The 27,945-nt window shown below is 43.9% G+C and overlaps 1 protein-coding gene across 13 annotated transcripts in view; it reads left to right on the top strand.

Moving 5' to 3' along the window:
* RhoGAP19D (Rho GTPase activating protein at 19D) overlaps nt 1-27,945 on the top strand; it is a 185,527-nt gene that overhangs the window by 94,569 nt on the left and 63,013 nt on the right. For all 13 annotated transcript variants that reach the window (XM_019040851.2, XM_072295927.1, XM_019040852.2 and 10 more), the window contains one exon: nt 25,250-25,369. In XM_019040851.2, the coding sequence (XP_018896396.2) occupies nt 25,250-25,369 (120 nt within the window). The remainder of the gene's footprint in view (nt 1-25,249; nt 25,370-27,945) is intronic.

The following is a 27,945-nucleotide window of genomic DNA, read 5'->3' as shown; positions in this document are numbered from 1 at the left end:
TTAGATAAAATGTTTATTTTGGAGGAACGTTATGCACATTCTTCCGAGAGATTTTCAAGAACTTACGGTAAAATTGCGAACAAAATTATCTGATACATTGGAAGAAAAACACTTACAAATGTTCCCGAAAATTCGTGATTTATCAACGGGAATTTGGCAAAGCCTAAAGGTTCATACGGCATTTGTCTCCAGCACGGCAGATTATTTGCGCAGGGTTTCTACACAGAGTGGTATGGAACGTAAGAAAGAAAGATTAGAAATTTCAGCGAAATATTCCATGAAATTTCATGATGCTGTGAAATATTTCATATTTTTAGGGGCTAAGGTATGCAACCCGCCAGGGCCGGATGTAGGGGGTGGCCATATGAGCCGCGGCTTTAGGAGGCGGCAAATTTCGCATTTGTTTTAAAATGTAGATAAAAAAAATCGGATTCAGAAAAAAAATTACAAACGAGAACAGACGACAAAATCTCTCATCTCCTGAGTGTACAGTAATTTCTAACGCAATTTGCCCTGGAGCGGCGCGGCGCAGAGAGCAATGATGACGAGGACTTGAGATGGAAAGGAGAAGCCCTATATGCGCGGCGGTCGGCATGTAACACATATTAGCGCCTACAAGACTGCATGAATACTTCACGCATTGCATCAAACGCGGTGCAGTCAGCGTGAAACGCATGGCGCCCACAAGACTGGATGAATACTTCACGCATTGCGCCAAACACAGTGTGGTCAGCGCGGCGCGGCGGCGGAAGTTAAAATGATCAAACCACATTCATGTTTGTTCTTACATAATTTTTTTGTTATTTTATGTAAATGGAAGGCCTTGTCCACTCAGAGATAGGTTTACGGAGCTTAACTCTCGCGCAAAGTTCCGGGAACTTTTGCTAGAAATGTTGACAGGGCTTTCGCAAAAAAAATGTGTCCAACACGAGTAAACGCGTCCTATGCACCCCTCCCCCTCCGGCACGTTCACTTGATGGTTTTTATTGAAGTTTCAGAACGAATGAGAAGGGGGCGGCAAAATACAGGCGGTCCATGGGCGGCAAGTAGGTAAATCCGGCCCTGCAACCCGCACTCAAACACACGAAAAAAGAAGGAAGTCCCTATTTTTAAATTTCGTGAAGCATGAAAAGGAACCGGTATTTTTCAACATCTTTCATAAATTTCTCAAATTTTAGGAAATATTCCACGTGTAATTTCAAGATTGTATTTTTCATGAAATTTTGCCTCCCTGTTGCTACACACGTATACTGCCGTGCTCAGGAAGAACGCCGTATGAACATTCGAGAGTTGCCAAATTTCCTTCGATAAAATTTTGATTTTTAAGGCGATTTATGAATAGTTTTCCTTGAAATTTTCAGGAGCTTTCATTGAAATTGCGAGCAAAATTATCTGAAAAATTGGAAGGACAATATTCATAAGTTCACCAGGAAATTCGTGTTTTATCAAAGGAAATTTGGCAACGCCTGAAGGTTCATACGGCGTTTTTCCTTAGCATGGCAGTAAACCGTCCCTGATAGCAGTACGGAGTCTCAAAAATACATAATCGTCCGCTCGCGAAAGCTCCAAGCCGAAACCCGGACTGCGAAAGGTACCGCGGGCGATCCCGGGTGCCCTCCCCCCCCGGGGGGGGGGGGGCGGACGACACGGATCCGGGCGTCGCGACACGATAGCGCGATTACGAGGTACGACGATAGCGCGCCGCGACGCCGCCAATAATGCCCGGGCACCGGGGCTACTAATTATCCTAGTAATTGAAAAGTGAAAGTGTAAGTCATTGTTTCCGGACGCTAATGACTCCGTGTCCCAACCAACCCCCCCGAGCTTGTGTTTTGTCTTGCCTCTTGTCTCTTGCCTCTCGCGCCTCTGCCTCTGTGTCGACCCAACACCGGTCTTACATCTTGCCATTCACTCACTAAGTTATCCCCACCCCCCTCCCCCACAACGGAGCCTCACGGTTCGCCACCGTGTTTTAGGAAAACGCCGTACGAAGATTCAAGCATTGCCCAATTTCCTTGGATTGAATACGAATTTTCTCGAAAACCTATAGAAATATTTCTCTCTCGATTTTTCTGATGATTTTATCAGCAACATTTAAATTTTCTGAAAATATATGGGAAAAACATTTTCAGCTCGGGCATCAAGCAACCTGGGAAAGTGGGAATTATTGTTTGACGCCAGAGAAGCACTGAAGACGTGCGGAAATTTCGTAAGAAGGTCCGGAATTTTTTTCATTTGTGTCGTAATTTGAGTGGGAACTTCAAATTTTTGAAATTTTCCGAATTTCAACTGGAGGTACCGAAAAAGCACTGAATTTTTCTGTTTAAGAGGCACTGAATCTCTTGGGAATGTACTGAAAAGTACTGATTTTTGGCCAGCCCTTATTAGTAGATACCCTGGAGCAGTCGAAGCTACGGCTCCCAGCACCTGGAACTTTCGGCCTCTGAGCCGGAACGGACGATATGCATATTTTTTTTTTTTTTTTTTTTTCCTTTTTCTGGTGGGTTGCCCCATGCACTGCGACCTCTCGATCTATTGTGCCCAGTTGTTGGTTCCTGGTTAGTCCCAGAAGCCCTCCCCTTCAACAAGTTGGAGGAGAGTGCCCGCAACTAACTCAGGTGCTAGACAGTCATCCCAGGAGTTATCTCCTCGGATGTCCTGTCTTTTCTTTTCCAGAGCTTCACAGTCGAAGATGATATGCTCTGCAGTTTCCTCTTCTACCTCACACAGCCTACACTTTGGTTCATCCTTGAAGATACCCATCCTGTGCATGTGTTTCCGCAGGAGATTGTGTCCTGTCAGTAATCCCGACAGTATACCTAGCTGCTCCCTGCTACGATGCAACAGGTTTGCAGTCATTTTCCTTGAGTAGCCTTCCAGCATTTGCTTGGAATGTCTCATGCCTTCGGCATTCTGCCACTCTTTGTTCGCCTCTTCCATCACCCAGTCCCTCACTGTTGTTCTGAATCCTTTTTTGGTCAGTCCAAACACTGGTTCTGGTCCGATGTAATTTTCCTCTGATGCCTCCTTAGCTAAGCGGTCAGCAGTTTCGTTCCCCCTCACACCTGTGTGCCCACGAACCCACACCAATGTGACGTGGTTGTCGTTGGCCAGTCTTGTGAGCCTCTGTATGCCCTCCATGGTCAATTTTGAATTGACCTTGAAGTTTGATACCGCTTTTAGAGTTGCTTGGCTGTCCGAGAAAAAGGTGATCCTTTTGTCTCTCCAGCCTTTGTCTATAGCGTTATTCGCTGCCATCATTATGGCGTATAGCTCCGCCTGGTTCACCGTGGTGCTCCTGCCGAGACTCGCCTTCAGTTTGCAGTTTTTGTTTCCGTACACCGCTGCTCCTGTCTTATCTCCTGACTTAGATCCGTCAGTGAAGTAGCTAACTTCCGAGGCAGCCAGGGCATCGTCTACCATTTTCTGGTTCCCCTCGCCTTCGCTGATGCGGAGCCTGTATGGAATGTCGAAGTTGTACGTTGTTTTCATTTGATCAGAGACCATGTGTAAAGCCGGAGGGAAGCTTGGACTCTCACAGAGTGACTGGTGTCTTGGCCGCAGTTTGCCATCTAAGCTGTTGGTTTTCAGCCTAAAGGCTCCTGCTACTGCCTCCCCCTTCACTGCTAGGTGCAGGGGTGGCAGGCCTAGCATCACCTCCATTGCCGCTGTTGGAGTTGTTCTCACTGCTCCTGTCGTGTACAAGCATGCCAGTCTTTGCAGCGAGTCCAGCTTGTTCCGAGCTCCCTTTTGCTCCGTTTTTTCCCACCATATGCATGCTGCATATGTTATGATGGGTCTTACTATCGACGTATAGACCCATTTGGTTATCGCCGGTTTCAGCCCCACCTCTTGCCAACCGACCTTCTGGCCAAATTCATGGCCCTTTTTGCTCGGTTTATGATGTGCTCTAGGTGCTGGTTCCAGTTCATTCTTTTATCTAGGTAGACACCTAGATATTTGACTGTGTCAGCCACCTTAATTTCACTTCCAAAAATGCTTGGAGCTTGGATGTTACCTAGGTTGTATTTCCTTGTGAATGGGACCAATGTCGTCTTCGTAGGATTCACCCTGAGGTTCTTATCTCTGCACCACTCCTCCACGATCCTGAGAGCTCCGCTCATTAGGTCTGAGAGGTCGTTGCAGTGTTTTCCTCTTATCAGTATAACGAAGTCATCTGCATATGCTTGCGCATAGTATCCAGCCTCATTTAGACGAACCAGAAGTTCATCTGCTACCAGGTTCCACAATTTGGGAGAGATGACTCCCCCTTGGGGGCAGCCCCTGGTTGCGCGAACCCTTCTCGATTCTCCAAACAAGTCTGCATTTACATGACGACCTCTAAGGAGGGCCTCTACCCATCTGTATGTGGTGTTGTTCAGCCCTTTTGTCCTGGCAGAGTTTAATATCGCATCAATGGATGTGTTGTCGAACGCTCCTTCGATGTCGAGAAAAACAGCTAATGCTACTTCCTTGCTCTTCATAGCTCGTTCGATTTGCTCAACAAGGGAATTCAGTGCTGTCTCCGTGGACTTCCCAATCTGGTAGGCATGTTGGTGGCTGTGCAATGGTGCTACCCTCAGTAGCCCCTCACACATCCTTCTGTCAACTAGCCTTTCCAGTGTTTTAGTTATGAATGAAGAAAGACAGATAGGCCTATATGCCTTGACCTGGTCGAAGTTCTTCCGGCCATGCTTGGGCAGAAAGACCACTCTGACCTCCCTCCACCCTTGAGGTATGTAACCAAATGCAAGGCTGGCTCTTAGGATCCTGATAAGCGCAGGTTGCAATATTTCAGCTCCCTGTTGTAATAGTGCTGGCAGTATTCCGTCAGGTCCAGGTGCCTTGTATGGTTTGAAAGATTTCACCGCCCACTTTAGTCTGTTGACCGTGACAGTTTCCCTCGCCTCGTGCCAGTCCAGTCTGCCCGTCCTCCTTACGAAGGTCTGCGTCTCCCTGGCCTCATTCGAGTTTTCGTCCTGTAACGGTTCGCATTCGGGGAAGTGTGTTTGCAGGAGCACCTCCAGTGTTTCCGCCTCCGTCTCCGTTAGCGATCCATCTGGTTTCATAAGGTTGCCTCCTTTAAACGCTGGGTCTTTTGCTAAGAGTCTCATGAGTTTAGCTCCGTCTGAGTATGTATCTATCTCTTCGCAGAACTTCCGCCAGGACTCTTTTTTCGCCCTTCTTAACTCTCTGTTGTAAGCGTTTAGTGATGTGTAGTATTCGTCCCAACTTCCATCTCTTCTCGCTTTATTCCAGAGTTTCCTCGTTTCCTGTCTTAGTTCGCCCAATTTAGGGCTCCACCATTCCAGTGTTGGTTCCCTTCTCTTGATCTCTGGACAGCTGTTGTGATATGCTGATGTGATGACCCCCTCTAAGGCGAGGGCTGCTGCATTTAGCTCCTGAATGTTGCCGTACCTCAATTCTACTTCTCCTAGTCTCCTGACGAGCTCTTTTCGATAAAGGTCCCAGTCAGTACGTCTAGGATTCCTGTAGAAGTATGTGCTTTTGGCCTCTACATTCAGCTTGAAGGTGATATACCGGTGGTCTGACAAGGAGACCAGCTCCTTAGCCACCCTCCAGTCTTTTACCCAATCCTCTGCGTTGCTAGATGCAATTGTGATGTCTATGACCTCACTCCTGTTTCTAGTCACAAAGGTTGGTTCGTTACCTAAATTCAAAACGTTTAAATTAAAACTGCTTATAAATTCAAGTAGTTGGTTACCTCTACCATTTGTGTCTGTGCTGCCCCATGCGACGTGGTGGGAGTTTGCGTCTGTTCCTACGATCAGTCTGCTCCTCCCTCTCGTTGCATAGTCTACCAGCCTCTGAAGTTCCGCTGTTGGTGGTTCTAATTCGTAGGGGAGGTAGGACGATGCAAGTATAAACTCCCTCGCCCTGTCCTCCCCTTCTCTTTTTACATTCACCTTCACCGCTGTTAGATCTGCAGTTATGAGGTTTCTTAGCGGCATAGAGTTTATTCCCTTCCTCACTAATATGCAGGTTCTGGGTCTGTTTTCCCCTGACAAGTCATAGACTAAGTCAGCGCCAGCCCCACCGAATCCTGCAGGTTTCCCTTTGATGGTCCAGGGTTCCTGGATGAGTGCAATGTCCAGTTTCTTAGTGAGGAAGTTTTTCACAAGGTTTGCTGTCGCAGCCTTGCTTTTATGCAGATTGATCTGCACGATCTTCATGCCCTGCTTTCTTTTTGTCCAAGTTCGTTAGCCTCACTGAGTTGAATCCGATGTAGATAACCATCTTCCTCGCCTCCAGGACTGCCAACGAAGCCATGTCCACTACGCACACCAAAGTTTGACCTTTCGTGGTCTCCTTTGAGTGTATAACTTTCCAGTCTTTGGTAAGAAGTCCACCGTTCTGTCCCTCGATCTTTTCCAAGATCTCGGACGGCTTTGCCTTCTTCAACTCTGCTGGTGCTTCGAAGATGACCCTGCAGCTTACGATGAGGTCCTTTGCAAGGACCGCCTTCAGCTCTGCCCCTTCCCAGGGTACCAGAGTAGCCGTCTTATCCTGCAGCCAAATTTTGGTAACCAAGTTTCTGCAGTACAGCATCAGTGCTCCCTGCTCGAATTTGGTTCCCTGAAATTGTGGCTTACTTTCTGAGTCTGGTTCTATCCTTGCTAGAAGAGCCTGCTGTACCAGCTCCATTTCTTTTTCGCTGAGCCTGCTCTTTGGATAGTCCTTCGGTACCACTGCCATTTTAATGCTGGTGACTACGCCAGAGAACGAAGGTCCTGGTTGGTCTTTCCAGCGTTTGTTTGGCACAGTGTTCTTGGCGGAGTCCGGTGTGCTGCTGTCCGATCTCCCTCTCTTGGAGGTTTGGCCTTTCAGCTGCAGCTCCCTTAACCTATCTGTTTGCGGCTGCGAGGAACCAGCTTTTTTCTGTTTCCGCTTTGCCGCTCCAGATTTCTTATTCGAGTTTGCAGGTTTAGAGGGGGGTTTTCCCTTTTCCTGCTCCCCGGTGGTAGCTGTGGGGGTGCCGGCTGAAGTCTGCGGGTTGGTTGTCATTGCTGACTTCCCCTCCGCTGCCTTCTCCTGCTCCTCCCTCAGTTTTCTTTCCCTTCTTCGCTTTTTAATTTGGGCTCCAGAAAGTTTCCTCTTCTTCGTTTTGTCCTTTGGCTCGGTCTCTCCGGTTCTGGCTTCCGCCACCCCGGTAGTTTCCTCTGAGGTTGCTGAGTCTTTCGGTTCTCCCAAAAGCCTCTCCTCCGTCTCAGAGGAGACTTCCATCACCTCGGATTCTTGCAGTGCGGCATTTTCATGCCCCCCGCCTGTGCGGAGTTCTGAGGATGTAGCAGTGTGTTGCTTCTCCTCATTCCCCTGAAGTACCATCTCTAGGTCTGAGTCTGGTCGACTCTCCCCTGAGATGTTCTGGTTTTGTGGTGTTTCAGAGTGAATTTTATCCATATGAGTCCCACGAGATGTGAGGAAGTGGTGTGGTCCACCCTAGCAGAGCCTCTTACCAGGGTAAGGCTACATACGCTGGGAGGTCGCCCGGTATCCCAGGGCTCCGTTAAGGCACCATTTGCCCCTGGTGCCATACTCCCAACGCACGGGTCGCTTAACACGCTGGGTATTTGGGGCTTGGAGCGTTTGGTCCGCGACCTTTTATTCAATATATTCAAGGCTACCCTACACAAGTATTACACGACGGCACTACCTACATAGGGAATCCAGCTATCCGCCACCTGCTGACGCGCCCACTAGGTAACGCCCCCAACCCGTGGGGATATGCATATACTGCCCGTAACTTTTTTTCAATGTTCGGGGGAAAATTTGGCAAGAGCAAAATGATGACACTACGCTTTTTCTCAGCACGAGGGAGGTTCCTTTCGTTTTGATGAAGCGTGTTTTTGTCACTGAGCGCTTGCGCCACGCTCGCTTCCTTGATGCTCATCGACGGATGTGTTTTCATTTCCCCCCGCCCCCGCTCCTATTTCATCTCTGCCGTGCTAAGTAGAAACGCCGTATGAACATTCGAAAGTTGCCTAATTTCCTTCAATTAAACGTTTATTTTCGAGGAAAGTTATGAACATTTTTCCTTTGAAATTTTCAGGAACTTTAAGTGAAATTGCGAACAAAATCATCTGGAAAATTAGAAGAAAAATATCTATAGGTTTACCAGAAAATTCGTCTTTTAAAAATGGAAATTTGGCAACGCCTGAAGGCTCATACGGCGTTTTTCCTTTAGCAAGGCAGATCTGGCGAGATGCTCGGCCAGGTTAATGAGTTCCGTCCGTTTCCTCGGCCGCCTCATCATCGTTTCCTCCTCGGCTTTCACTTCGTAATCGGTCTCTCGGGACCTCGCGCCCGCGCGGGAAAATTCGGCCCGCTCATTTCCGCGAGAGGGATCTATCTCCGATGGGATCGGGGGATCTTCCAGATGGGCCCATCCGAGATCCGATCTGATGTGCCACCGCGCTGAATTTATAGGAAGCGTGTAATCGACAACGGAGGCCAAGAGTACTGAGTTTACGCTCATTGGACTACTTTTTCAGTCATTGAGTACATAGAGTCGTAATGTAAATGGGAGAGCTGGCGCTAGAGTACCTACATATGGGAGACTATCGCCATCTCTGTGCCGCTCTCTGATTGGTTCATCAGTTTTAGGCTATCATGGAGCTCCAAAGTTGGCCCAATGTAAACGAACCCGACCCAGATGAACACGTATTATCAGCTGAGAAATTAATGATAATCACACTCAAAGGTTAATATTCGGCGAAAATATTCATCCAAGTTTGATCCGACCTCAATCCCGAAGTTGGATGTAAAAAAAATGTATCAAATCCAAAATCACGTCTAGAACTTTGTCGCCATCTTGTTTGTTTACATGGGGCCAAACTATCACCGCAATCACACGCTGAATGTGGGAGCTGAATGTGGCTTGAATGTGGAAGTCATCGGCCCGATGCCTGAATTTTGCGCGTGACGCGCAAAATTCAGCAACCATTCTCAGCAACCATCGGACCAATTTTGAATTTGTCTGAACTATTCGAGTAGATTTGATACACATCTGGATGAAAATAACTCGAATTTGCTAAATTTCAGCCGTTGGGCGATGACTGTTGACTTCCACATTCAGGTGCTAAATTCAGCGTCTGATTGCGGCATATGAGCGGAGGGGCTGGGGTTTGTTTTCATTGGGCCAAGTTTTATTTTGTCGGGGAACGTCAGGGAATCCAAAAATTTTGGAGTTAGGGAAAAGTCAGGGAATTTGAAGATGATGAAGAAATTGTGGTTTCAGTAATCACAAAATTTCGGACACCCGTAACTTCTCCATTCCTTTCATGGTTTCCTGATAAATCCCCTGACTTTTCAAATTTTTGAAGTCACCTCATTTCCTCTGACAATTCCAGGTATTCGAAACCCTGATCAAACTTTTTCCGTTGTAAGGGGGCAATGTCCCTCGGAGTGGGATGACGCGATTTGAACGCTGAATCTACGATCTCGGATGGGAACGGGGAAGGGAAGAATGGACGTCCGACGTCATTCCGTGGCTGCATTTCTGCAACTCCCTTCTTGAGCCCCAGCAAGCGTAAAGTTTTACGGGCGCCAAGTCTCATCCGGGATAGGTTACGTCTTCGTGTCAGGTCGGCGAGGATTCGTTATTATGAGAGAAGGATGATATAGTGGCGCGGCATGACGGCGAGGCGGTCGGCTAATGGCGCGCGCGGCCGTTGCGTCCGTCCTTAAAGGGACTTAAGGGCAATTAAGTGCCACCGCGACAGGCTCGCGCTACGTACGGGAATGCGCGCCCACACTTCCACACTACTTGTCCGTAGAGTAAAAAAAAGAGAAAAAACAACAGGAGGCGGTCACCGGTCAAGATTCGACGGACACTTCGTGCGTCAGTTCTGCCGTGCTAAGGAAGAACGACGTGTGAGCCTTCAGAAGTTGCCAAATTTCCTTTGGCATATCACAGATTTTCAGCGAAAGTTGTGAATATTTTTTTTTATTTTTCAGAGAATTTCGTTCGTTATTTGATCTGAAGTTTCTGAAAATGTCCAGGAATAATATTGATAACTTTCTTCAAAAGTAAATACTTCGTTAGAGGATTTTGATTTTTGTTTCGTCACATTTTAAAGTTTTAGGGGTACTTCTGGAAGAAAATTTTACGAGGAAACCAATGGAACCACTCTTAGAACCTTAAAATAGTGTATGAACGAGGTTATAAGCTTTTAAAGTTACCAAATTTTGTCCGACCTCTCCTGTCGACTCGATCCATTGTGCGTCGTTATTCCTTAGCTCGACAGCACTCTACCGTGCGAAGAAAAAACGACGTATGAGCCTGTAGGCGTTGCCATATTTCCTTCAGTAACCAACGAATTTACTGGGAAAATCTCGAATATTTATCTTCCAATTTTCAGACAATTTTGCTCCCATTTTGATCTAAAATTTCTGAGCATTTCAAGGAAAAATACGTATAACTTCCTTCAAAAACACATGTTTTATTCGGGGAAATTTGGCAACTCTCGTAGGTTCGTACGGCGTTCTTACTTTTAACACGGCGGTGCTCTACTCGTAGTTTCGCGTTGTTCCATTCTCGCGTGAGGCGGCAACTAAGCGAAGTGCCAGCGAGGCTCGGAGAAGACATCGGGGACCCGGCAGGAGGCAAAAGGGAGTAAGGGGGGGCGAAAGGGGGTCTTTCGATTGTTAATTGATTCATTATGCATTCGTCTGTTTTTTAATTGATCCCGGGGCGGGCGACGCGCGCCACCCGAGTGGCATACGAGCAGCGAGCGCCCGGCCGGGCCCCGTTGCAAAACCGAGCGCCGCAATTTGCCGACGGATCCGTGCATATTCTATAGCGCAAATCGTAGAATCGTGTTTTCTTGCTTGCAAATTCATTGCTTAACATAATTATGTAGGGACGAAGTATTTCAAAGACCTCGCGCTGCTAGCGCTGTAGTGTGAAAGTGACTTTCGGAAGTCAATACTCAGGTTTTGCCCCAAGGCCCTGTCCACACGAGCGAGGTTCGAGGAACATATTCGACGAACTTATTCGACGAACTGCTCAGTTTTTCGAAACTTGTTCCTTAAAACGAGGGATGCTGTCCACACGAGTTCGCCCGAACTGGAACCGCCAGGGTGTCTACCAGTCCGGAACTCCGGAAATATCACTGATTTTTGAAGGGCAGTCCGGAAGTACTGAAATAGTGCGAAAATTCCGCCAAAAGGTCCGGAATTTTTTTAATTTTTGTCCCAATTCCAAATTTTTGAAATTTTTCTAATTTCGTCGAATGAAAGTACTGAAAAAGTACGGAATTTTTCTCTTGGAGGAGGTACTGAATTTCTCGAGAATGTACTGAAAAAGTATTGTAATTGTAAAGTATGGCCTAATGATGACCGGTGGCCGAAGAGTTTTGCAACGGACCATTCGACAGGGTGCGAGATCAAAGGATCAAGGGAGGGTATGGATTCGATCAACATGAATCGATCGGAAATTAAAGACCGTCAATCGATCGACAAACCCGTTAATTGACCGACGAATCTGTAAATTGGTCGACAAATCCGTGAATTCATCGACAAACCCGTAAGTCGATCGCCAAACCCGTGAATCGATCGACAAACCCGTGAATACCTCTCACTTTTCTCACTTAAAAGCTAAATTTAAAAAATCCCGAAATATTCCAGTTTTCAATGTCGGGAGAAGCCGCGGTTTAAACTCTTCGTGAACCTAACTAAAAAAGCGTGCCTAAAAAACATCAAGAATTCAGGGAACGTACGTTTATATTCCCTGAAAAGTCAGGGATTTTTTGAATCCTAAGAAAACTTGTCATTATGTACGTGTACATGCATAATTTTCCATCAGTGTACGCCACTTTGCATGGATGCGACCAAGTGGGTAACTGTGAAATATTTTATCTCCGGTGCTCGCGAACGAAATCGAACGCCACTGGCGCACACCAGACCCGGCCAATAGGAGAAGTTGGACAAAATCTGGAACGCTTTTATTTTCGACAATAAGAAACAAAAAAGTTTCAGAGTGATTTCATTAGTTATTTCCCGAATTTTCTTACAGAAATACCCCTTGAAATTGAGTTAGTGCAGGGTGTCTACAAGTCCGAAAAGTCCGGAAATAGTACTGCTTTTTTAAAGGCGGTCCGAAAGTACTGAAAAAGTGCGGAAATTCCGCAAGAAGGTCCGGAATTTTTTTAAATTTTTTGTCATTTTTGTCGCAATTTCAAATTTTTGAAATTTTTCTAATTTCGTCAAATGGAGGTACTGAAAAAGCACGGAATTTTTCTGTTGGAGGAGGTACTGAATTTCTCGAGAATGTACTGAAAAAGTACCGTAAAAGTACGTATTTTTGACCAGCCTGTTAAAGTAGACACCCTGTAGTGACGAAATAAACATCAATACTTTAAATTTTAGCGGAAAATTTCACGTCCGATCTCTTTCATTAACTCGTCCTACTGTGTGGCGCGAAGTCTTCTGGCTATGTGTTAATCGAAGTACGGTCTCGTCCTGCGTCAGAGGTGCCTGCAAATATGGGTTTTTTCATTATTACAATCTGCCTACATGAGCACTGTGATTGGTACGTCTCCCGTCTTGGCCACTTGAGGCTACTTGAGCACTTGAGCTTACGTAGATATACCCGGTTGCCAATCTGTTCTATGTATCAAGAATCGTATAGAAAAACGGATCACGAATCGAATAGCTGGTAACGAATTAACATTTGTCTTACGAGAGCTTCAAGTTTTTTAAAAATTTTTTTATCCTCGAAAGGAGGAACACTTCCGATAGGCAGTACAACCAGAGACAAGTGACCCTCCACTCGTATCTCGGATATGGTGGAAGCTTTTACTTTCGGGACTCAACATTCAACTGTTGACCTACTTACATGGTTGATGTTTAACAACGTGTTGGCAGTTTCGCTTTGCAAACAAGCCGAAGTTTGGGAAACTCGTTTGGCACATGACGTCACCCAAAGCTCATCATCCACCATGTAGGTAGGTCAACAGTCGGAAGAAGAATGATGACTGTTGCTCCCTTATTAACGGTCCATAAAAAATTGTTGAATCCCCGGAAGTAAAAGCTTACACCTGTCGCCAAAAGGCCAGTGGAGGTTCTCTTGTCTCTGAATACAACCTAAGGGCCACTGGCCTGAGTCAGGAATACACTTTTACACTAATAGAAAATTTGGTAATTTAATGTAAAGTGACTGAGAACACATTTCATACCCGGAATGTAATTAATTATTTCAATTATAAATGTTGTTAATTAGAGTCATGTGCTTCTTATTTTATATTGTCTGTTTCTGAAGAAAGATCCGATAGCCGATCGGTGAATCAATATCCGGATTTTAGGACATTTTTCAAAAATTTCCAGTGCAAACTAATGCAGCTTTGTCCAAATTAAACCCTTGGAACGAGAAATTACTCCAATTTATAGTTCGAATAGCCTGATTGGGAGATGCCTTGACACCTAATAGAGATATTTTACCGCTCTACTTTCTTTTTGATCATTTTTTCGACACTAAAACCAGGCGTTCTAAATCCTGGATCACTCAGCTTGCGCCTGATCATGGAGGAAAAATTTGCTCTCTACCTAAATGGATGAAATCCAATGTTATCAACCATTTTAAAACCAGCTAGTGAGACACACACGAAAAAAATAGTGTATTCTCTTCGGAAAATACACTGAAAAAATGTTACCAACCGGCGAGAACGGGGACTGCTCTTGGACACGAGCGCATGGGCCCCGGAGAGTGGCCGGCGCACAGTGGAACAAGCTAATAGAGGAGGTCGGACATGAAATTATTGGCTTAAATTTCAAAAATAGACGTTAATATGGTCACAAATTCAATTTCAAGGGGTGTTTCTGAAAGGAAATTTCACGAAAAACCCAATAGAACCACCTTTGAACTTTTCTATTTCATATTTTCGAAAGTTCAAGCTTTCAAAGTTTCCAGTTTTCGTCCGAGATCTTCGATCGATTCGGTCCAGTGTGCGGCGGAAGGGGGAGGTCACAAATTCAATTTCAAGGGGTGTTTGTGGAAGGAAATTTCACGGAAAATCCAGTAGAACCACCCTCGAACTTTTCCGTCTTATATTTTCGAAAGTTCAAGCTTTCAAAGTTTCCAGATTTCGTCCGAGATCTTGTATCGATTCGGTCCAGTGTGCGGCGGAAGGGGGAGGAATATTAAGCGGGGCCCCTTTGGAAATGGGGGCACGAAACGAGAAGTGGGTCGCGCCGGGGCCCGGGAACAATGGGTCCTGCATGTGGGACTTGTGGGAGCAGGGCCCGGCTGGGCCCCGACAGACTCGCCGGCGACTTTCCTCACACCTTGCAGACACCAGTGGCGTGGCGTGCTTTGCGATCTATCGATATTTCCCCATTTGAACCTATGGTAAATAATCGATTATTACGATGTTCGGTGCGAACACCCTGTTTATCGATACTTTTTCATAGGTTTAAATGGCCGATCAATCGATATATCGCAAAGCACGCCACGCCACTGGCAGACACGAGACGCCGAGGTCTCTGCGGTCGCGCTCCGACTCGAGGAAGGTGCTCTCCGAACGCCAACGGACCGAGTTATAAACAACGGAAGTCGAGCGAAATATAGGGTCCGTGTAACGGTTCCGATTTTTACGATGCCCAATTATACGCGGAGGAACCTTTTTCGTGCTCTTTCATTAAGCCCAGAAATGGATCGAGTTTAGCATAGAGGAATCGAGTTTTTTGAAGGAGGAGAAAGCAAAAAAACATGACGGGAAAATATTGAAGCTTGGTACACGGTTATTTTTTTAATTACTTTGGGGTCATTTTGTCCGTTTCAGATCAATACTGAGACAGTTTGGCAACAATGTTTTTGGTGAAACAAATCGAAATCTTAGGTTACCCCGAGACAGCTCAGAATGAAAAAATTGTCCCTTTGACCTATTATTATTCTCCAGGGTGACTACTGTCTACCGTCAGTAAAAACCAGAAAATATCAGGAAATTCGATGTCATGAGGAAAATCGGTCGTGGATCAGAAAATTCTGAGTGCGTCAAGCGCATTACACGCACAAGTGAAACATTATTTTGATTTCATTGATCGAATATGTTATTTCTTGAAATCAAACGAATGTTACTTGTAAACTTCATTTAAAATATAAGGAAATTCAAAATGAAATTTTAGTAGACACGTGTTCTCACATTTTTCTCTCGCGTCAGTTACGTGCTCTGAGTTCGATCCTAGCCGTCTATGCTAATTTTTTCGGCTTTACCTATTAATTTATCATAAAATATTTGGGAGTTTCCTAGTAAAAATCTCAATAATTATTTCTCTGGTTTCACGCGAGAATCATCGCGAAATTTTGTTGAAAGTATTCAAAAACTGCAGGGTGTTTAGCGACCGCGAAAACCGGAGGAACCGGGAAATGTCAGGGAAATCAAGGAAAACTTCAGGGAATCTGCAAAAATTCGGCTTGTCAGGGAATTTTATCTTGCAAGCGATTTTCGTTCCAAGGCAACGTCAGTGAAATCGAAAAACACCGATTTACCGGAAAATGTTTCGCGAATTTCACTCTCGCGGAAATTCCTACCAGAATTTCTACCGATGTCTTTCAAATTTTAAAAAATGAGTAAAAAATAGCTCGCATAAGTTAAGTCGTCATATTTTGCTCTATTTATTACATTATATATTCATAAAACATGAAAAAAAATTCTTACTTACATTAAATCGGTTCAAACGTGTCGAAAAATTAGGGATTTTTTTCCTTTTTGCCAGAGAAATTTCAGGGAATTAGTTTTTCCATCTATTAGAGAATTTTGAATTCTTCCCTAGTTTTTTGGCCCTTTTTGTCGAAAAAATCAGGGAAAGGTCAGGAAATTTTTTTTGAAAATTGTTAAACACTCTGTAACGAAATTTGCGGTCATTGTCGACGCGGCAACTGAGTCGGGTCCAAAATAATGACCTCTTCCCACTTATGCCAAGTAAGTTCTCTTTTATTATTCTGCCCCCGCCTGGAAATAAATAATTTTTTTCCGAGCGAATATAGGTCAGACGAAGCCCCTCGTCTCCGCCCTCCGGGTGGGTCCCCTGTCGCGCTTTTGAAGCTGCATTTTACGGTCCTCGCAGATCACTGCCCGAAATTCTCAGTCTCTATTTTACGACTTTTTTCAGGCACCGTTCACAGCGCAGCAGCGCTGCCCGATTAGGCTGAAAAGTATCGGATTTTAAATCGCGCTTAGAAGGAAAATGCCGATAAACGCGCAAAAAATGGTAATGTTTCAGTGGTTTTTTTAAACAATACAGTCCCGAATTATAATTTTAGTTTTCGCTCTTTCTCCTCCGTGAAGTTTTTAATCAACACCGGAAAAAAACACATTGGATCCAGAGTCCAGACTCTTAAAAACATCGACAAGAAAAAATATTCTTGATTCATTTGGATTATTGCTTAGATCAAGAACCAAGCCTTTTAATTTGAGCGGATTTCCTTTTGATCTAAGCTTAAATCTGATTGAATCAAGAGTGTTTTTTCTTGTCAATGTTTTCAAGAGTCTGGACTCTAGATCCGATGTGTTTTTTTTTTTTTTTTTTCCAGTGAAAGCTGGGTGTCTACTGGTTCGGAAAATTCGGAAAGTCCAGAAGTTGTGCTGATTTTTTAAGGGCGGCACGGAATTACTTCACTGGAACGGAAATTCCGCAAGGAGGTGTGAAATTTTTCCCCTCATGCCACGCTGGGTTTTTAAGATAGCCTGAAAAGTATGCAATTCCTTGCGCATTGATTCTTAGTATACGGTATCGCGCAACCAGTTGATCTTCAAGCCACCATTGAGCTTCGAATTTCGTCACGTTAGGACACTGAAAAACTACTGAATTTTTTTTGTTGAGGAGGCACTGCATTTTTCGAGAAAGCACTGTGAAGGTACTCATTTTTCGCCAGCCAGTCTCGGTAAACATCCTGCGCAGGGAGGAAATCATCGAAACGTCGGATAGAATCAACATTTCCATATCGACGATTAACTACAAGGTAGCAACACACCTTTTTTGTTAGCTGTTTACTGCCTCTTTGTTGAATGATGAGCTTTGGGTACTGCGCCAAAGAAGTTCACCAAACATCGGCTTGTTTGCTAAACCAATCGCTCGACAAGTCGCTGTAGCGTCAACGAAGAGGTAAGTCAACAGTGGCGTGGCGTACTTTGCGATATATCGATTGATCTTCCATTCAAACCTATGGAATAGGATCGATAAACAAGGTGTTCGCAACGGACTCCTTAATAATCGATTCTTTACCATTGCTTCTATGGGGAAATATCGAATATCGATCATTCACGACTCGCCACTGTAAGTCAACTGTTGAATGTTGAAGTCCCGAAAGAAAGAGCTTCCACTTTTACCGCGTTACGAGTGGAGGGTTTCTTCTTGTCTCTGATTTTTCCCCTGGTGAATTGTTCAATGCCCATGTCTGAGAACCTTGATCCGGTCGTAACCTAAATACCGCAAACGTACACTGCCGTGCGAAGGAAAAACATCGTATGCTTATACGAGACTTGCCAAATCTCCTTCGATAACATGTTGATTTTTGAGGAATGTCATGAATATTTTCTTTGAAATTTTCAGGAACTTTCGGTAAAAGAGCAAAAAAAAGTATCTGAAACATCAGAAGTAAAATATTCACAAGTCTACCAGAAAATTCGTGTTTTATCAAAAAAAAATTTGGCAACGCCTGAAGACAAGGTTGCGACAGTTAGGGAATACGGAAAACCAGAAAATGCCAGGGAATTTAAAGAGCCAGTCAAAATCTAGAAATATCAGGGGAAATGATGAAAATTAGAATGGAAAATTGTCAAGTCACCTTTATTTCCTTTCTAAAATGGGTTTGACGTTTCGAACAACAAATTTTGCCTGAAAACAATTTCGAATCATGTATTTTCAAGCATCTGGCATATCCTCAATTGTCAGGGAATTTCACCAAAATTTGACAGAGAAATCAGAGTATGTCAGGGAATTTTACCAAAATTTGATAGAGAAATCAAAGAAAAGTCAGGGGATTTTACCAAAATTTGACAGAGAAATCAGAGAAATGTCAGGGAATCTCATATTATAAGTTCTGCAGCAAACGCGTGAAGGTTCATACGGTGTTTTTCCTGAGCCTGGCAGTACTGTGGGTTGGTATGACGTCGCTTCATAGAATACGAAGTGAGAGTGAAAATGAAGGCGAGAAGCCTCAGAAAGGGGGAGACGAGGGCGAGGCTAAGCGTCGTATGAGGAAGGCCTATAATCGAATTCCGACGTTTTGTTGCTCATTAGCTTTTCTCGGTGATTAGCATGAAAAGGACAAACAAAGCACACGGAGCGAACAAAGTGGGCTAGCAAGAGAGCACAATGCTTCCATTGAAACATTGAACTTTCACTTTCCACCGCGACGCGACGCGAGGATGAACCAATTCGACGCTTTCGAACCCTTCGCCGCGCCGCTCAGCGCTTTTCACGCGTATGAGAACGACTGTGACGTCATTTCAGCCGGTGGCAATTCTCTCTCTGTGGCAACACTGCGGGTCGATAATATCGATGTATCAAAAGAATCCTTAATTTAGCGACAGGGTTGCCACAGTCAGGGAATTTTAAAAAGCCAGGGAAAATGACGGAAATGTCAGGGAAAAATCGTAAAAAACAACAGATTTTACCTGAAAACCATTTCTAACTATGTCTTTTCAACAATCTGACATTTGTTCAATTGTTAGGAAACACCGAAATGTGTCCGGGAAATCGGGGTAGTGCCAAATAATTGAATTTTTCAAATTCTGTGGCGACCCTATAGCCATGATATTTATCAATCAAAGTTATTCCTCAGAAACAGATTCTTCTCTAGGCCTCAATCCCTGAAAATTTTAAACGCCTGGAGCATGGGTGTGCCAAAAATCGCAGTGATGTTTAGTTTTTGTTAGGGGTTATGTTTGGGTTAATCCTAAAGTTGTTCAATTTGATTTTTCAATTAAAAATTCAATTTAACGAAAATAAATATCTACATTTTCACGGTCACTAGTAAAAAAAGTCGCTTGGGTCTAGAGTCCAGACTCTCAAAAACATCGACAAGAAAAAGTACTCTTGATTCAATCGGATTTTTAATTGAATCAAAGAGCCGAGCCTCTCGATTTAAGCGGTTTTCCTTTTGATTCAAGCAAAAATCCTTTTGAATCAACAGTATTTTTTCCTGTCAATGTTGTCAGGAGTGTGGACTCTAGATTTGATCATGGTGTCTAGTTTTTTAAAAACCGGGGAAAACCGGAATTCATCAGTGAATGAAAATTTACCGGGAAAATCAGGAAATCTGTTCCAGAAACCGGGAATCCCTTCTCGAACCATTCAGGCATCATTTCGTTTTCAAATTTGGCGGTCTAATCTGACGTACGCCAAAGAAGTGGCTGTAAGATGAATTAAAATCGATATGCATATCTAAAGCTCTGGAAAATTATATTCTTTTCCCCAAGAAAATCCCTGGGAAGTGGGAGAAAACTTCGGTTTCTCATCAGAGAATGAGTTCCTGAAAATCAGGGAAAATCATAGAAAAATCAGGGAATGAGGTTTGCCAAGAAAACTAGACACCATCCTGTAGATCCAAGCGACTTTTTTCCCTGGTTTTTTTTTTTTTTTTTTTTTTTTTTGTGTGTGTTGGGGACCTTATTTTGCTCATTGTATCTGCCGGCGTAGACTTCCCTAGACTTTTTCTCGTTCGTTGTATAATACCGTAATATCGCGGAGAGTAATTAACACGAACATTTTAAGCCCGAAGCGCGGCAGGGGCTGTTCCTTCTTTTTTTATGTCTATGTTCGAAGCTCCGTTCGTGGTCGCCTCTGGTGAGAGAGAAGCCGCAGCCACAAGTTGCCGACTTACGTAAGTTGTATTCTCTCGTGGAGTCCATACTCCCGGATCCTCCTAATTGCGATGATATCAGTCGTTTCGACAGTTATTAATTAATTCCGATAAGTTTATTTTGTGCGATATATCTCTTGTAATTGTCACTGAGAGACAGTTGAGTTCCCTCCGAGAATTATAATCGGATGAGCTAGCGCTGTTGTCGAACTTGGCTCTTGAGATGTAAGACTTCGATAGGCGAAGAAGAACAATGCCGTGCTGAGGAAAAACGCCGTATGAACCTTCAGGCCTTGCCAAATTGCCTATGTGATGAAACACGACACTTCCTGTTAACTTATGAAGATTTTTCCTCCAAGTTTACCGGTAATTTTGTTCGCAATTTCACCTAAAGTTCCGGGGGAGATATTCATAAATTTCCTAAAAAATAAACATTTTTGTGAAGGAAATTTGGCAACTCTCGAATGTTCACACGGCGTTCTTCCTTAGCACGGCAGAACAATGGCGAATGATCGATAATCGATATTCCCCCATTTGAAGCTATGGAAAAGAATCGATTATTAAGGTGTTCGTTGCGAACACCCTGTTTATCGATATTCTTCCGTAGGTTTAAGTGGCGGATCAATCGATGTATCGCAAAGCACGCCACGCCACGCCCTTGAAGGAGAAAGGCAGTTTATTCTGGGTACGGTTCTATTTTGCTGCCTTAAAGCAACGAAACACTCGGTTTTTTTCGACCTTGGTGCGAAATTTAAAAAATTGAATTATGCGTTTTATAGATCATCCGAATATAATGCAACGCACAAGAGGCAGAAAAGAATTTACGTGTACTAGAATGCGTTATAAGAGGCCATCTACTACGGAGCAAGAGGAGAAAGGAGATGAAAGAAGGAGAAGGAGAGGAAGAAGAGAGTATGGAAAATAAAAATGAATTTAATTAAAAGAACTTGAGGAGAAAGATAAGGAGGGGTCTAGGTCCAATATGCCTGTAAAATTTTTGCAGTGCTTCCTTTTGGGTTTAATCTTCGTAGCTGGAAGGGTAAAAGCAATGGTAAGACATTTAGACAAGACTAAAGATTCTGATACCACTATTTAAACTCTTGAGAGCGCATATTGCCTACCCTTTCAAATGAAGGAAATCTGACTACTGCATCACAACAAAACTCAGGGTGATATTCACTGCATTTCATTCTGCTCAAGTAAGAACTGCGAAGAATTGAAATATCCGCCATTAGATTTAAATTGTTAAATTTTACTTCAAATACTTTTTCCTTTTCTGCCTCTGTTTTTAAAACTCTTTTACTTCAAACAGAATCGGTCTCATCTAGTTTACGGAAAATAAAATACGGAAGTCAATCTCAATCCACCATGTGGTTCAAAGGATTCATTTAAGATTCCACATTCTAAATGCAAGTTTGTATTTACTTGATATCACGTGCACTTTTATCAGTTTAACGGCCTAGGTGAATGAACTCCTAATGTTTACAGTTATCATTTCGATAAAATCTGAGCTTTTTTTAACATCATTGAAAACGGAACACTCTTTAATGGAATTAAAATAGCTGCATGTTGGGTCGAACCCAACTTCAAATAGTCTTCCATTATTTTACGCTCCGCGCTTTATTAAATAGCGGAGTTCGTCTTTTGGAAGGCATCTCAGCTGATTAATGTCGCGATAAAAATTTGTGGGACAGGAGCGTGAAAGTAGTTGACCGAAAAAGAAATCAAGTTCGAGGAAACCAATAATTGCACCTGTACTTCTTCGCGAAAGCCGTGGACGGATCTCAGATTTCGCCCGCAAATTGCAGCGTATGCAACCCGGCCCACCGCGGAGTTCGAATAGTTGCATGTTGGGTTCGAACCCAACTTCGAATATTCTTCCATGGTTTACGCTCCGCGCATTATTCAAATGCTGAGTTTATCTTTCTGAAAGGCACATCAGCTTGTCTATATCGCATGATTTTGTTTGTATTGGTTTTTTTTCTGGTTTTTTTTTTTTTTTTTTGTTTGTTTTGTTTGTTACCTGAGAAACTTAGATGAGTTTATACTGTATGTTTTTGCTGATCTGCATTTCTTCAAATTTTCTCGATAGCTCTCATCAGGCTGGTAGGGGCACAAATCTTCTGGGAGTCCCCCTACTTTTATATCGGAAGTAGAGGCTTGCCGTTTGAATACATCTCATTTTTTTTGCTACCAGATGAGCTTTAACCATTCAAACGCGAGTCTTTGACTAGCTCAACTTACCATCTTACCAGTTACTATTTTACTGAGAAGACATCCTCAGTTTCCTGCGTCACTTGTATATAACAGACTTTGAGCACCTATACAGGGAGACTAAAAACTTGTCGGAATATGGAGCTCCTAGGGTCCGAAAGGGCAGCCAACCCTCTAACATAAAAAATGTCACTACCAGTCTCCAGATTCCAATTTCAAACCAAAACGGTCAAGAATGTTCATAAATGAACATTCTTCTGCAAAAATGAGTGAACGTATGCAAAAACGTGCTTAACAATCGGCGGGTATAAAGTTCTCGTAAATCACTTTGGATAATTTAAATCCATAGGTTGGCTGCCTTTTTAGGTACTAAATACAGGTACCCATATAGGCACTCTATCTTAACAGACCCATCTTACAAAAACTGGAGGAATGCAATTTTTCTCTGGATAACCATCAGGTCCATATTTTGGAGTTTCATCTCTACACTGGAAAAAAAAACTCATTGGATCTAGAGTCCAGACTCTTAAAAACATCGACAAGAAAAAATACTCTCGATTCAATCAGATTTAAGCTTAAATCAAGAACCAAGCCTCTTAATTTGAGCGGATTTCCTTTTGATTTAAGTTTAAATCAGATCGAATCAAGACTCCTTTTTCTTGTCAATGTTTTCAAGAGTCTGGACTCTAGATCCAATGTGTTTTTTTTTCTAGTGTACTCCATCCAAACAGACCCATCTTACAAAAACTGGAGGAATACAATTTTTCGCTGGATAACCATCAGGTCCATATTCTGGAGTTTCATCTGTATAGTTACCGCTCTCTTGAGTAACGCGGGAGCTCACTCCCCCCCCCTCTCTCCCTCTCTCTTTCGCCCCCCCCCCCTCCAAGTTTTACTCCGAACAATGGGGATCCGTGTTTGGCCTTTTTCCTCGCATTCCTGCGTGCGGAGTCCGAATCGTCTCTGCGGCTCCCGTCTCGAGCGCATCCTCCCGGGTGGAAGGGGGAGGGGGCAACGTCCGTGACGGATAAGATGCGATGATTGGCACGTAGCGCACGGAGCGAGTCCTTGAGGACGTCCTTGAGAGACGGAGGAGAGGTTCCCCGAAACCGGAACGGGAGCGTACGGGAACGGACGGACGCGCGGCGGCGTTGCCGTTCCCGGCGAGGGACCCGGGGGTTCCGGGGCGGGGATCCGGGGAATCCGGCAAGGGCGAGCAACGGGGACGCCCAGCGCGAGGAGCTGGAATGCGCGCGAGCCAAGGCCGAGTCGGATGCCCGATTCCTCGCGGCGGATCCCGGCTCCAGCCCCAGCCTCGCCAGATCGCCCGCTGAAATTCCGCCGGGTCCGGGAACCCGGATTCAGTCGTAATTGTTCACCGGGAGAGGGACCGTAGTCCAAGATTCCCGTTTTTATCGCTGCACCGTAAATAGGGAGAGAATCGTGCCTCTGTGCAGAGATGTGGTTTTCAGGGTTGCCGGCGGCTGGAAAACCGGGAAAATCATGGAAAGCCAGGAAATTTTTGACCGAAATGCTCTGAAAAACTGGGTGAACAATATTCGAAAATTTCCTGGAAAATTCATAGTTCTGCACGGAGAAAAAAACTTCGTGCGTGGGACCCGAAGTTTAGGTCATATGGATCTCTGAAGTTTTCGGATTGAGCATCCGAGCACTTAGGGTCCAGCTGCTGAGGTTTGGATCACACATTTGAAACTTCAGTTCTTACATCTGAAGTACTTCGGTTTTCTCATCCGAAAAACTTCGGTAAACTTCGGTTCTCACATCAGAAGTACTTCAGATGTAAGAACTGGAGTTTCAGATGTGTGATCCGAACCTCGACAGCTAGACCTAAAGTGTTCAGATGCTCAATCCGAAAACTTCAGAGATCCACATGACCTAAACTTCGGGTCCCACGCACGAGGTTTTTTTCTCTGTGTGCAAAGGAAATCTGGCAACGTCCGAAGGCTCATGCGACATTTTTCCGTAGCACATCAGTGCTGTATTTCATTTTTAAAGGTTGCCACAGTCAGGGATTACCGAGGAAACTAGGAAATGTAAGTGAAAATGACGAAAATGTCAGACGAAATTGTTCAAGTCACCTTCAATCGCTTTCTGTGATGATTTTGGCGTTTCGAACAACAAATTTCGAATGAACCCTATTTCAAATTATGTTTTCTTTTAACCACGTGGCATAATTTCTATTTCAGGAAATTTTACCGAAATGTGTCCGGGAAATGCCAGGGAAATTCGTTTTCTTGATTCTGTGGCAACCCTGATTTTTGCCAGTGGGTCTCTCTCCTCGGGAGGGGAGGATAGGATTCATTCGTCGAACGAGAAACGAAGGATGCTGTTGTGCTAAGGAAAAACACCGTATGAGCCTTCAAGCGTTGCCAAATTTTCACCAACAAATCGCGAATTTCCAGGAAAATTTATGATGATTTCTTTTCCGATTTCAGAAGATTTTTTTCGTAATTTGATTTCAAAAGTCTGAAAATTGCAAGGGAAAATTTTCATAACTTTCTTCAAGGATAAATACAGGGTGTCTTCAACTCCGGAATTCCCGGAAAGTCCGGAAATAGTTGGAAATAGTAGTAGATTTTCTAAGGGCGGTCCGGAAGTACTGAAAAAGTGCGGAAATTTCGCAAGTAGGTCTGGATTTTTTTTATTTTTATCAAAATTTGAGCGGGATAGTCAACTTTTTGAAATTTTTCGAATTTCGTCTATTGGAGGTACTGAATAAGCATTGAATTTTTCTGTTGAGGAGGTGCTAAATTTCTTGGGAATATACCGAAAAAGTTCTGTAAAAGCATTGATTTTCGGCCACACCGGAAAAAAACTACATTGTGTCTAGAGTCCAGACTCTTGAAAACATTGACAAGAAAAAATACTCTTGATTCAATCGGATTTTTTCTTGAATCAAAACGAAATCCGCTTAAATTAAGAGGCTTGTTTCTTGATTTAAGCTAGATTCTGATTGAATCAAGAGTACTTTTTCTTGTCGATGTTTTAAGAGTCTGGACTCTAGATCTAATGTGTTTCTTTTTTCCAGAGTACTGTTTCAGAAGGCACCCTGAAATATTTTCCGAGAGGAAATTTGGCAACTCTCAAATGTGCATACGGCGTTCTGCCTTAGCACGGCAGTGTGAAGGATGAGAAATGGCTAATCAGCAACGGCGATCAATAACCTTTTTTTCTTTCTTTCTGTTTCAGAGCTCGGAGAGGCGTGAGGGACTGGTGCGAGGCCCTCGATCGCTGTTCCTGAAACGCTGCGATAATGAGTTCGGATTCACGCTCCGTCATTTCATCGTCTACCCGCCCGAGTCGTACACCGTAAGTCACCAGTCATCCTATCTCTCCACCAATCATCACGAAGCCGGCCCGGGCCGTGGCCGCATGCCCGCCGGCCATCGCGGACCCCGGTTCCGGTACCGCCTCCGGTCGACCAACAACGTAACTCCACGTCCAACTCCGTGAAGGAGTCGAAATGTGATCTATTAACGTGATTCCACGCCGGAAGTAAACTGGAACTTCGAGGTGTCCCACAAAGTTTTGCCGAAGTACCCACTTTTGCTTTTTCAGGGTGTCTACATGGAGAAAAAAACCTCGTGCGTGGGACCCGAAGTTTAGGTCATATGGATCTCTGAAGTTTCCGGATTGAGCATCTGAACACTTAAGGTCTAGCTGTCGAGGTTCGGATCACACATCTGAAACTTCAGTTCTTATATCTGAAGTACTTCAGATGTGAGAACCGAAGTACTTCAGATGTAAGAACTGAAGTTTCGTGATCCAAACCTCAGCAGCTGGACCCTAAGTGTTCGGATGCTCAATCCGAAAACTTTAGAGATCCATTTGACCTAAACTTCGGGTCCCATGCACGAAATTTTTTTCTCCGTGTAGCACCAGGATTTTCCCGATTCTCCCGATTTTATCAGGATTTGAGGTCAATCAGGATTTAATCTCGATTTCATCAGGTTTTAAGGAAAAATCGGTCGTTAAATCAGGATTTGAGGAAAGTCGGCCGTCCGATCGGATTTCTTTTATCGAGCTATTTTTGTAAAGTTACATTCGCCTTGCGTGAAGTGATGACGTCGCGTCGTTGTTGCGCAGTTTGCGGAACAACGACGGAAATCAGGATTTGATCAGGATTTGGAAAAATTATGAAATCAGGATTTAGCAGTCAAAAATCAGGACTCCCCAAAATGAAAAAAAAGCTAGACACCCCGCTTTTATAAAAACCAAACGAACACAGAAACGATTGAAATCATATCATACTTGCACTATGTATCGTAATATCGTTCAACCCCAACATAGCGCACTTATGCGTCGTGAACGGTCAGCTCATGCGTTAGCGCATTCTCCTTTAAAGTCCCGTGATTTGAATGCCGAAGCGCCTTCAAACTCGTGAGATACTTCCCAACATGATCGATAAGTTCGAATAGTTGCATCAGTGAGTTTACAACTCCGCCTCGCTCTTTGCATTCATAGCTAAATCCAACCGAAACAGAGCGCCTCCAGGAGGTCAATGCCTTTATATTTTACTTAAGTATTGTGTATTTTACATGCATTGCACATGCACCTAAGGAATTTTGGAATTTTTACGCGAAAAATGTGTCGGTTACATAATGTTTGCGTCATATTCTCACGTTAAACTCGATCGGACCAAAACAAGTGCGAGAACAGGGTGAAGTGACTAGTGTTCAGCAGATTCGTGCAGTAAATAATTATCATGTCAGATTACCGCTTTGCCGGGGAAGCACGTTTTTTGTGCCTTAGAAAGTTGCCAATTTTCCCTGATGAAATGTATACGTTTGAAAAAATTCGCGACTGGTTTTTCTTGAAATTCTCAAAAACGCTATTTTTAATTGCGTTTTATTTAATTTTTTACAAGATTTAAAGAAAAAAAAACCAATTTTCTCAGACAATTTGCATTCTATTAAACCCAAATTTGTGATGTCGGAAGAATCATTTGTTGTTTATCCTAAACACGGCAAAGTAAGAAAGAGTCTGCTGGTTAAAATCTGTGAGGAAGAACAAGAGGAGTAAGGTGAAAGAGAAATATCAGATGAGGAACATAAGGAAAGGGAGAAAAGGATAAAAAGTAAAAGACGGTGTGAAAACATCAGGAAGAAGGGAAGAAGAGAAAGAGGATAAAGGGGGAGGACGGAAGAAGAAAAGGAAGGGATTACATCTCTTCTTCTTTATCCTTCGTCCTCCTACTCTTCTTTTTCTTTTCCTCCTCCTTCTTCTTCTTCTTCTTCTTCTTACATCTTTCTTTTGTCTCTTTCGAATCGGAGACGGAGACTCAGGTCTGAATGATCCGAGCCTGTCGGACTAGGGTTAAATTTTGTAGTGGCCGATAGAAAATTGGCAAAGTTATCGCGAAAGAAAGTTGAAATAAATGGTGGCGGCTAGGAATGAGTCGGTGTGTCTGCCCACTTTTTCCCGGTTTCGCTCGGGGCCAGCAACAGTTGCCCTCTTAATTATTGTTGTTGATAAACCTGCCACATCCGTAGTTCGGCCAGTTAGCCTCTCGACACCATCGGTCAGACTCCCGTACGCAATGTTGCCACGTTCTTTGAAGAAATTCTAGGGGCAAAATTCCACCTAAAAAAATGATTTCTAAAATATTCGACATTTTTAGACCGCAGGATGACGAAGTGACATACACGCGATAGGGTTTTTTAGAGTCCCTTTAAACTAATAGTAAAGACAATGCGATTCAATGTCTGATTGCTTCCCGTATTTTAGGCTTCCACAGTGTCACAAACAGGAATGAAGATTACATTTTCACCAATTGCAAAGATTATAAACTTGAATGGACCGGGAAATCGAGGGTACGGCAAGGAACAAATGGAATGAGAGAGGAAACGGAGACAGGAATTAGGGAATGGGTCGATCAAAGATTA

The sequence above is a fragment of the Bemisia tabaci genome, chromosome 2 (assembly GCF_918797505.1).
Source record: "Bemisia tabaci chromosome 2, PGI_BMITA_v3".
Taxonomy (NCBI): Eukaryota; Metazoa; Arthropoda; class Insecta; order Hemiptera; family Aleyrodidae; genus Bemisia; species Bemisia tabaci.
This window is presented reverse-complemented; position numbering and strand designations above follow the sequence as displayed.